Source organism: Pelobates fuscus, chromosome 6, assembly GCF_036172605.1.
Source record: "Pelobates fuscus isolate aPelFus1 chromosome 6, aPelFus1.pri, whole genome shotgun sequence".
NCBI classification, from domain to species: Eukaryota; Metazoa; Chordata; class Amphibia; order Anura; family Pelobatidae; genus Pelobates; species Pelobates fuscus.
In genome coordinates this window covers 2,641,521-2,653,134 of record NC_086322.1, presented here as the reverse complement: position 1 = coordinate 2,653,134, position 11,614 = coordinate 2,641,521, and the positions used below count along the sequence as shown (strand labels likewise).

The window sequence follows — 11,614 nt, the reverse complement described above, 5'->3', positions numbered from 1 at the left end:
GGCTGCCGTGACGTTGGCTGGAGGAGATCAGACCCCGAGCTTTGAATGGAGCTACATTACAGCTAAAACTATAAAACTTCCCGGTTTAAAGTGTGGAACCTAGCTGGGGCAATGACAACCCTTATTAGTAACCCTTTAACAATTGTTTAAATTCAATTCTTATAGATGTGCTGAGCAATATTTTAGATTTGCTTCAAAATACTGGAATCCCCATAAATAGCTTATCTGAAATGATCTGCCCTCAATATGCTGAACTAGCCTTCCTAAAATCAGCAATTTATACCTTTTTATTCACCAAAACCACAGCCCGCCAAAGCTTGAGATATAGACAAACATTGCACTCCCACCAACTTGACGCTACCAGAATTTTTTTTTTCCTTTTAATAAAAAGGGGCAAAATAGTTTTTCAAATGAAAACGAATCCATAGAAAGCAGGCGTCGCCCATCATGGAGACGTAAGGCACTGCAGTCAGTCTTAAGGTCAACCTAGGAACTCTTGCGTCAGATCCACAGACGCAGACCATGCTGGAATCAATCCTAAACACCCCTGTAAACTGTACCAGCCTGGTCAGGGTGTGTTACTATATACAGGACACTCATTTCATTTATATACAGCTTTCATACAATGCGGCGGTCACCTCCTCTTCTCCTTCACGCTATATGATAAGACCAGCGGAGCCGGCTGGAAGACAGAAAAAAACATTAAGTGAAAACCAAACAAACTATAGCCAACACCAATCCAACAACCAGCCAAATGGTTCCCCCGTGAACACTAGACAAGGTTTGTCCATATACCCATTGGAAGAGAATTAGCAAATGCCCAAATCTTGGATAGAGTTGTGGCTTTGAGATTAGGTGGCAAGCCACCCACCAGGGTACAGCAAGATGCAAACTTTAAAGGTCTAACTTCTAATATATGTGGAAGTCCCATTATCTGTCTATGGTCTGATAAAGATCCAGAGAATGCCCCCCAAAGACAAGGGACAGTACCGATGTTCCCTTAAACTATACACTCACCTTCCCATACCAACGCGTTAGCCACAACTGCTTCATGGTCATATTGTCCGGCAGAGTCTCATTGTCAAACAGAAGCTGGACCTAGTGAAGACATTGCGTGTCAATATAAAGGAATCGGGGGCCAGTCAGTCGGGGGCCAGTCCGTTACAGAGGAAATTTACTTACGTGTGGAGGGGGAACACTAAGTCGGTGGCAGAGCACTCTGCGCAGGTGGCGAACTTCCGAACGTGCAGAACATCTCACATATTTCTGCTGTAAAACAGGAGTGAAGGAGACTTTATTTATCACGAGCACGCACAGGAGGGCAGCGGGGGATGAGCTAAACGATTCACACTCAGGGTTACCTGTAGGATAAACTTCTTCTTGTCTTTCCCAGAACTGCAAGTGACAGAGAGCAAAGGATTAGCCATTGCCATGCACCCCATTACTGCACAACTCACACACAAAATGTCATGTTCTAACCTGAAATTCTTAAAAATATACTGCTATATGTAATCATCACTTGTCAGTACCCCAAACCTTAGAGTGCTACACCCCATCACCATATACTGCCTGTACCCCAAACCAAAGTGCTACACCCCATCACTGTGTACTGTCTGTACCCCCAAACCATACAATACACCCCATAGCCGTGTACTGTCTGTACCCCAAACCATGAAACCACAGCTTGAAGACAGGACAGACATTGCTACACGTGAAACGTCGTTAATCAGAGCTGACAGGCATCGATCCTCACCTGACTTTCTCTAAACAGAGGCAGACTTGTTCGTCGTTTCTGTAATAATGTGCCGTGCTCTGAGACACTGACAGTGAGAGGGAGTGTCGGGAAACCTCACCGACGGGATCTGTGGAAGATATCAGGCAGTTAGCTAGCCATCCATGGCTCATGGAGGACAGCCACGGCTCACAGAACACTGAGCTACAAACAGATAGCAGTAAGGAGAGACATTCTAGAACTTACCTTCCACTGCGCTTGGCTGGAGTACTCGCTCCAAACCACGTGAGTGATAAAAGTCTCTGATCCGATTCTCCTCATCTAACAAAGGAAGAACAACATGCATTTTCTACATATTCAATCAGGAGGCCAGCCCAGCACTACATCCTAACACAGCCGCACCCCCTCGCTCTATGTACTAACACCCCCACATGGTCTAATCATCCAATCAGGAGGCAGCCCAGCACTACATCCTAACACAGCCGCACCCCCTCGCACTAACACCTCCCACATTGTCTAAACATAAGAAACTGTCAGTGCCAAACGTTCCTCGTCATTTAATGAGGCGATGATAGACATACTCACTTTCCTGCAGTCCTGGTACCAGCTTATAGACGATGTCCTGCATGACCCGGTCCAGTTTGAGGTTCAGAAGGGGTTGAGTCTCATGGATCTTGATGTTACAGAGTGGGCAGTACTTGCTGGTCTGCAGATATTTCACAATGCAGCTCTTACAGACTGCAACAAGAGAGAGCACACTTACTACAGGATAAATGACAGCAATACACGCCGACCAATCCTGCTCCCAGCGGCTCTATCACCAGACACCATCTATTAATGAATTGTGAGTGGTTATAAAGCAAAACCCCTTTAGCTTATTAAAGTGAGGATGGTGCCAGGACTCCCCACAGCTTTACTGAAAAATAGGGCCTTAAAGAGAAACCCCGCACTCAGCCTCCAACCCTTAAAGAGAAACACCGCGCTCAGCCTCCAACCCTTAAAGAGAAACCCCGCGCTCAGCCTCCAACCCTTAAAGAGAAACCCCGCGCTCAGCCTCCAACCCTTAAAGAGAAACCCCGCGCTCAGCCTCCAACCCTTAAAGAGAAACCCCGCGCTCAGCCTCCAACCCTTAAAGAGAAACCCCGCACTCAGCCTCCAACCCTTAAAGAGAAACACCGCACTCAGCCTTACAGAGAACATGCAACCTATCATCTTTCTTAAGCGGACTGTGGCCAGAGGAATAAAAGAGAAGGCAAGACTGCACTCCATAACAAGGTCACTGTGGCTAAAGGAGTGTCCCTTTAATAAGATGTAAAGGTTAGCAAGCCTAGCGTCCCCTCCAGATTCTCATCCTCCCATAAATCAAGGTAGATGCTTTACTGAACTAGCAGCAATGCAATACTGACATCTTGTGGCAGGAAATATATAGCATGCATCTTCTTAAAGGAACACTATATGCTCCCAGACCACTGACTCAATGAGGTGGTCTGGGTGCCATGTGCATCCCCTTTTTAACTCGGACGTTGAAAACATTGTCACTTTAGAGGAATACCAATGGTTTCATTGCATTGTTAGCCTATATGACAGCCACTAGACGCACTTCCGTAAGAGTCAAACTCTGCTAATTTAGTCACATGGTGTCAGGAGACCACCTGATCAGGATATCGGCCCAGCGACGTAGCTAGTAAAAGCTTCATTTCTATTGGAATCGCTTCCAAGGCGGAATATGACAAATCAGAATATGACAAAATATTGACCTACAACGAGCTTCTTTCATTACTGGACACCATAACAGATATATAGAAATCTCGGAGCAACGCAATAAAGAAATGGCGCACTGGGAGGGACCCTAACCCCTCCAGGGCTCTGCATGGCTCCCATATCAAGGCAGCCATTTTATAGATAAGAAAGTACTCACATGTGTGCAGACACTCGGTGATTGTGGTGGCGTCTATGAAGTATCCTGCGCACAGGTAACACACAATGTGCTCATTCAGCTCCTTGATTTTTACTTTAACTACTTCCTGCAAAGTGAAATGGAAAACACAGAAAGGACGTCACGGCAGGGAATATAGATAGACAGCAGTAAAATAAGCAAAAGTACAGCCATGTTTACATACAAGACTTTTCTTAAAGAGGCAGAGGCTCCTATCGAGCTTCACACAATTCACCCTGCTGGTACCCAAGAGACAAGACAGAAAGGCCTGGTCTCAAAGAGAAAAGTGAGAGAGTGTTCACAGGACACAGGCTTTGCAGACGCCTATGATGTGGTTGGCATTGGCATTACTGAGACTGAAATATACCATACTGTAGTGCTACACTATCGCCATCTTGCGTTTTGCGCCAGATCTTGATTTAAAAGCCTTACCCTTTCGTCTATGCTGTGGTTGGCACCAGACCTGGCTAGAACAGTATTGCCCTACCCGCATGGCAGGTAAGGTGATACTGTTCTAGCCAGGTCTGGTGCCAACCACAGCATGGCGGGCAGGGTGATACTGTTCTAGCCAGGTCTGGTGCCAACCACAGCATGGCAGGCAGGGTGATACTGTTCTAGCCAGGTCTGGTGCCAACCACAGCATGGCGGGCAGGGTGATACTGTTCTAGCCAGGTTTGGTGCCAACCACAGCATGGTGGGTACGGTGATACTGTGCTAGCCAGGTCTGGTGCCAACCACAGCATGGCAGGCAGGGTGATACTGCCCTAACCAGGTCTGATGCCAACCACAGCATGGCAGGCAGGGTGATACTGTCCTAACCAGGTCTGGTGCCAACCACAGCATGGCGGGCAGGGTGATACTGTTCTAGCCAGGTTTGGTGCCAACCACAGCATGGTGGGTACGGTGATACTGTGCTAGCCAGGTCTGGTGCCAACCACAGCATGGCAGGCAGGGTGATACTGCCCTAACCAGGTCTGATGCCAACCACAGCATGGCAGGCAGGGTGATACTGTGCTAGCCAGGTCTGGTGCCAACCACAGCATGGCAGGTAGGGTGATACTGTCCTAACCAGGTCTGGTGCAAACCACAGCATGGCGGGTAGGGTGATACTGTCCTAACCAGGTCTGGTGCAAACCACAGCATGGCGGGTACGGTGATACTGTTCTAGCCAGGTTTGGTGCTAACCACAGCATGGTGGGTACGGTGATACTGTGCTAGCCAGGTCTGGTGCCAACCACAGCATGGCGGGTAGGATGATACTGTCCTAACCAGGTCTGGTGGCAACCACATAATGGCAGGTAGGGTGATACTGTGCTAGCCAGGTCTGGTGCCAACCACAGCATGGCGGGTAGGATGATACTGCCCTAACCAGGTCTGGTGCCAACCACAGCATGGCGGGTAGGATGATACTGTCCTAACCAGGTCTGGTGGCAACCACATAATGGCAGGTAGGGTGATACTGTGCTAGCCAGGTCTGGTGCCAACCACAGCATGGCGGGTAGGATGATACTGTCCTAACCAGGTCTGGTGCAAACCACAGCATGGCGGGTACGGTGATACTGTTCTAGCCAGGTCTGGTGCCAACCACAGCATGGCAGGCAGGGCGATACTGTTCTAGCCAGGTCTGGTGACAACCACAACATGGCGGGCAGGGTGATACGGTTCTAGCAGGTTGTGACGAAGTGCCCTTCTCCACTTGTGCCTGGAGAGGACTAATTGCCAGCCTCTTGCCTTGTGACTATGGCCCTTGGGAGAGTTTGCCCTTTAAAAATGTTATTTGGGCTTATGGACTTTTATAATACTCTGGGAAAAGATCTGTACTTTTGCTAAAGTGGCCACCATTCGACAAACGAACACGTTTTAATTTAGCCGGTTGAAGTTTTACCTTCTTTTGGAACTTTCACATTTCGAATGGAGTCAAACAGTGTTCAACAATTCGAACGCCACAGTAATATTGCTATTTGCACGAACGGCACCCGTTCGTGCATTCCAACTGCATTTTAGCTGTGATGAATAGACCTGCGGCACAGCTTAAATCTCTGGAACTGTTTTGGGTAGGAAAATGTGCGTGCGGTCGGTCAAATGAGACTTCCAGCTAACTCCCGAACGGCTTTGCATGAATTTTGGATATGTTGTTCCTGTAATTACCGTATATACACTAGAGTATAAGATGAGTTTTTTCGGCTCATTTTTTGTGCTGAAAAAGCCCCACTCATCTTATACTCGAGTCAATAATACAGACCAGGACCGCCGGGCTCATTACAAGCCTGTTGGGGGCTGGCAGCTAGCTGTTACTTACCTTTCCTGCAGCTCCTTTCTCCTCTGTTCTGGTCAGCTCCACTGTAAGTCTCACGAGAGCCGCGGCATCTGAGTGCTGCCATGGGTTACCGCGAGACTTACAGTGGAGCTGAACGGCACGGAGGAGAAGGGAGCTGCTGGAAAGGTAAGTAACAGCTTGCTGCCAGCCCCCCTTCTACACAGCCCATCCACTGGACCACTAGGGAATGAGAGCCCCTCTCCCTGTCCAGGTATCAAGCAGGGAGGGGGGACGAAAAAAAAAATAATAATAAAAATGCCTACCCCCACCAAGGTTACACACTCTGCACCACATACACTGCATTCATACACACACACACACACTACACAAACACACACACACTCTGCATTCATTATATACACACACACTGTCAATAAATATTAAATTAATATAATTTTTTGGGGATCTAATTTTATTTAGAAATTTACCAGTAGCTGCTGCATTTCCCAGTTTTTTGTGGTAAAATTAGGGGCCTCGGCTTATATTCGAGTATATACGGTATGCGGTTTCTAAAAAATATATTTTATGCGAATTTGATGTATAATTTTAAAGTTATAAAAATTGTGTAATAAGTTTTTTCGCTTGGAGATAATTGAGCTGATACAGTAATTAGTCCAATTATCTCCCAAGCAGAGGGGAGGATTTTACTGTAATGAATGGGAGTGTTTAACTGTGTGTCTGTAAACTATTGGTTGTTACGTTTGTGTTTTCAATACCCAACAAGGTCAACGTGGGTGGTAACCTTGTGAGGAAATGTGTATAAAAGAAGCAATAAAGCCTCAGTGCATTCTGTTCCTGTTTGACCCTCAACACGTAGTCTTGTCTCGTGATTGGAGGGGAACTGCTATTTCACACTGGGGATTGCTATACTTTGTATACTCCTGGAGGAGAGGTCTTTCCCACACGGTCCTGGAGTACAGAGGTTGATCCAGGGTGGAAGGGAGACGGCGAGACTACAGTAAAGCTACGGCGGTTGTGGAGTCTGCGGTGGTTGTGGTGTCCGATGCTCATGCTTCTCGGCGCAAGCTAGGAAGCGTCGATCAACAAAAAGGTACTCGGTCGGAGTACAGGTGATCTTGTGCCAACCACAACATGGCAGGCAGGGTGATCCTGTTCTAGCCAGGTCTGGTGCCAATCACAACATAGAACAGTATCAACCTGCCCGCCATGCTGCGGTTGGCACAGTATCCCCTGCCCGCCATGCTGCGGTTGGCACAGTATCCCCTGCCCGCCATGCTGCGGTTGGCACAGTATCCCCTGCCCGCCATGCTGCGGTTGGCACAGTATCCCCTGCCCGCCATGCTGCGGTTGGCACAGTATCCCCTGCCCGCCATGCTGTGGTTGGCACAGTATCCCCTGCCCGCCATTCTGTGGTTGGCACCAGACCTGGTTGGCACAGTATCCCCTGCCCGCCATGCTGCGGTTGGCACAGTATCCCCCTGCCCGCCATGCTGCGGTTGGCACAGTATCCCCCTGCCCGCCATGCTGCGGTTGGCACAGTATCCCCTGCCCGCCATGCTGCGGTTGGCACAGTATCCCCTGCCCGCCATGCTGCGGTTGGCACAGTATCCCCTGCCCGCCATGCTGCGGTTGGCACAGTATCCCCTGCCCGCCATGCTGCGGTTGGCACAGTATCCCCTGCCCGCCATGCTGCGGTTGGCACAGTATCCCCTGGCCGCCATGCTGCGGTTGGCACAGTATCCCCTGGCCGCCATGCTGCGGTTGGCACAGTATCCCCTGGCCGCCATGCTGCGGTTGGCACAGTATCCCCTGGCCGCCATGCTGCGGTTGGCACAGTATCCCCTGGCCGCCATGCTGCGGTTGGCACAGTATCCCCTGGCCGCCATGCTGCGGTTGGCACAGTATCCCCTGGCCGCCATGCTGCGGTTGGCACAGTATCCCCTGGCCGCCATGCTGCGGTTGGCACAGTATCCCCTGGCCGCCATGCTGCGGTTGGCACAGTATCCCCTGGCCGCCATGCTGCGGTTGGCACAGTATCCCCTGGCCGCCATGCTGCGGTTGGCACAGTATCCCCTGGCCGCCATGCTGCGGTTGGCACAGTATCCCCTGGCCGCCATGCTGCGGTTGGCACAGTATCCCCTGCCCGCCATGCTGCGGTTGCAACAGTATCCCCTGGACGCCATGCTGCGGTTGGCACAGTATCCCCTGCCCGCCATGCTGCGGTTGGCACAGTATCCCCTGCCCGCCATGCTGCGGTTGGCACAGTATCCCCTGCCCGCCATGCTGCGGTTGGCACAGTATCCCCTGGCCGCCATGCTGCGGTTGGCACAGTATCCCCTGGCCGCCATGCTGCGGTTGGCACAGTATCCCCTGGCCGCCATGCTGCGGTTGGCACAGTATCCCCTGCCCGCCATGCTGCGGTTGGCACAGTATCCCCTGCCCGCCATGCTGCGGTTGGCACAGTATCCCCTGCCCGCCATGCTGCGGTTGGCACAGTATCCCCTGCCCGCCATGCTGCGGTTGGCACAGTATCCCCTGCCCGCCATGCTGCGGTTGGCACAGTATCCCCTGCCCGCCATGCTGCGGTTGGCACAGTATCCCCTGCCCGCCATGCTGCGGTTGGCACAGTATCCCCTGCCCGCCATGCTGCGGTTGGCACAGTATCCCCTGCCCGCCATGCTGCGGTTGGCACAGTATCCCCTGCCCGCCATGCTGCGGTTGGCACAGTATCCCCTGCCCGCCATGCTGCGGTTGGCACAGTATCCCCTGCCCGCCATGCTGCGGTTGGCACAGTATCCCCTGCCCGCCATGCTGCGGTTGGCACAGTATCCCCTGCCCGCCATGCTGCGGTTGGCACAGTATCCCCTGCCCGCCATGCTGCGGTTGGCACAGTATCCCCTGCCCGCCATGCTGCGGTTGGCACAGTATCCCCTGCCCGCCATGCTGCGGTTGGCACAGTATCCCCTGCCCGCCATGCTGCGGTTGGCACAGTATCCCCTGCCCGCCATGCTGCGGTTGGCACAGTATCCCCTGCCCGCCATGCTGCGGTTGGCACAGTATCCCCTGCCCGCCATGCTGCGGTTGGCACAGTATCCCCTGCCCGCCATGCTGCGGTTGGCACAGTATCCCCTGCCCGCCATGCTGCGGTTGGCACAGTATCCCCTGCCCGCCATGCTGCGGTTGGCACAGTATCCCCTGCCCGCCATGCTGCGGTTGGCACAGTATCCCCTGCCCGCCATGCTGCGGTTGGCACAGTATCCCCTGGCCGCCATGCTGCGGTTGGCACAGTATCCCCTGCCCGCCAAGCTGCGGTTGGCACAGTATCCCCTGCCCGCCATGCTGCGGTTGGCACAGTATCCCCTGCCCGCCATGCTGCGGTTGGCACAGTATCCCCTGGCCGCCATGCTGCGGTTGGCACAGTATCCCCTGGCCGCCATGCTGCGGTTGGCACAGTATCCCCTGGCCGCCATGCTGCGGTTGGCACAGTATCCCCTGCCCGCCATGCTGCGGTTGGCACAGTATCCCCTGGCCGCCATGCTGCGGTTGGCACAGTATCCCCTGGACGCCATGCTGCGGTTGGCACAGTATCCCCTGCCCGCCATGCTGCGGTTGGCACAGTATCCCCTGCCCGCCATGCTGCGGTTGGCACAGTATCCCCTGCCCGCCATGCTGCGGTTGGCACAGTATCCCCTGCCGCCATGCTGCGGTTGGCACAGTATCCCCTGGCCGCCATGCTGCGGTTGGCACAGTATCCCCTGGCCGCCATGCTGCGGTTGGCACAGTATCCCCTGCCCGCCATGCTGCGGTTGGCACAGTATCCCCTGACCGCCATGCTGCGGTTGGCACAGTATCCCCTGCCCGCCATGCTGCGGTTGGCACAGTATCCCCTGCCCGCCATGCTGCGGTTGGCACAGTATCCCCTGCCCGCCATGCTGCGGTTGGCACAGTATCCCCTGCCCGCCATGCTGCGGTTGGCACAGTATCCCCTGCCCGCCATGCTGCGGTTGGCACAGTATCCCCTGGCCGCCATGCTGCGGTTGGCACAGTATCCCCTGGCCGCCATGCTGCGGTTGGCACAGTATCCCCTGGCCGCCATGCTGCGGTTGGCACAGTATCCCCTGGCCGCCATGCTGCGGTTGGCACAGTATCCCCTGGCCGCCATGCTGCGGTTGGCACAGTATCCCCTGCCCGCCATGCTGCGGTTGGCACAGTATCCCCTGCCCGCCATGCTGCGGTTGGCACAGTATCCCCTGGACGCCATGCTGCGGTTGGCACAGTATCCCCTGGCCGCCATGCTGCGGTTGGCACAGTATCCCCTGCCCGCCATGCTGCGGTTGGCACAGTATCCCCTGCCCGCCATGCTGCGGTTGGCACAGTATCCCCTGCCCGCCATGCTGCGGTTGGCACAGTATCCCCTGGACGCCATGCTGCGGTTGGCACAGTATCCCCTGGCCGCCATGCTGCGGTTGGCACAGTATCCCCTGCCCGCCATGCTGCGGTTGGCACAGTATCCCCTGCCCGCCATGCTGCGGTTGGCACAGTATCCCCTGCCCGCCATGCTGCGGTTGGCACAGTATCCCCTGCCCGCCATGCTGCGGTTGGCACAGTATCCCCTGCCCGCCATGCTGCGGTTGGCACAGTATCCCCTGCCCGCCATGCTGCGGTTGGCACAGTATCCCCTGCCCGCCATGCTGCGGTTGGCACAGTATCCCCTGCCCGCCATGCTGCGGTTGGCACAGTATCCCCTGCCCGCCATGCTGCGGTTGGCACAGTATCCCCTGGCCGCCATGCTGCGGTTGGCACAGTATCCCCTGCCGCCATGCTGCGGTTGGCACAGTATCCCCTGGCCGCCATGCTGCGGTTGGCACAGTATCCCCTGCCCGCCATGCTGCGGTTGGCACAGTATCCCCTGGCCGCCATGCTGCGGTTGGCACAGTATCCCCTGGCCGCCATGCTGCGGTTGGCACAGTATCCCCTGCCCGCCATGCTGCGGTTGGCACAGTATCCCCTGGCCCGCCATGCTGCGGTTGGCACAGTATCCCCTGCCCGCCATGCTGCGGTTGGCACAGTATCCCCTGCCCGCCATGCTGCGGTTGGCACAGTATCCCCTGCCCGCCATGCTGCGGTTGGCACAGTATCCCCTGCCGCCATGCTGCGGTTGGCACAGTATCCCCTGCCCGCCATGCTGCGGTTGGCACAGTATCCCCTGCCCGCCATGCTGCGGTTGGCACAGTATCCCCTGCCCGCCATGCTGCGGTTGGCACAGTATCCCCTGCCCGCCATGCTGCGGTTGGCACAGTATCCCCTGCCGCCATGCTGCGGTTGGCACAGTATCCCCTGGCCGCCATGCTGCGGTTGGCACAGTATCCCCTGCCCGCCATGCTGCGGTTGGCACAGTATCCCCTGCCCGCCATGCTGCGGTTGGCACAGTATCCCCTGGACGCCATGCTGCGGTTGGCACAGTATCCCCTGGACGCCATGCTGCGGTTGGCACAGTATCCCCTGCCCGCCATGCTGCGGTTGGCACAGTATCCCCTGCCCGCCATGCTGCGGTTGGCACAGTATCCCCTGCCCGCCATGCTGCGGTTGGCACAGTATCCCCTGCCCGCCATGCTGCGGTTGGCACAGTATCCCCTGGACCGCCATGCTGCGGTTGGCACAGTATCCC

General features: G+C 54.7%; 1 protein-coding gene across 1 annotated transcript in view; it reads right to left on the bottom strand.

Moving 5' to 3' along the window:
- Window positions 1-269: 269 nt before the first annotated feature.
- PCGF1 (polycomb group ring finger 1) overlaps window positions 270-11,614 on the bottom strand; it is a 23,365-nt gene continuing 12,020 nt past the window's right edge. The window contains exons 2-9 of the mRNA XM_063459756.1: window positions 3,651-3,756; window positions 2,318-2,470; window positions 1,979-2,053; window positions 1,754-1,862; window positions 1,362-1,395; window positions 1,183-1,269; window positions 1,018-1,098; window positions 270-682 (exon numbers count right to left, since the gene is read on the bottom strand). Of these exons, the coding sequence (XP_063315826.1) occupies window positions 635-682; window positions 1,018-1,098; window positions 1,183-1,269; window positions 1,362-1,395; window positions 1,754-1,862; window positions 1,979-2,053; window positions 2,318-2,470; window positions 3,651-3,756 (693 nt within the window). The 3' untranslated portion in view covers window positions 270-634. The remainder of the gene's footprint in view (window positions 683-1,017; window positions 1,099-1,182; window positions 1,270-1,361; window positions 1,396-1,753; window positions 1,863-1,978; window positions 2,054-2,317; window positions 2,471-3,650; window positions 3,757-11,614) is intronic.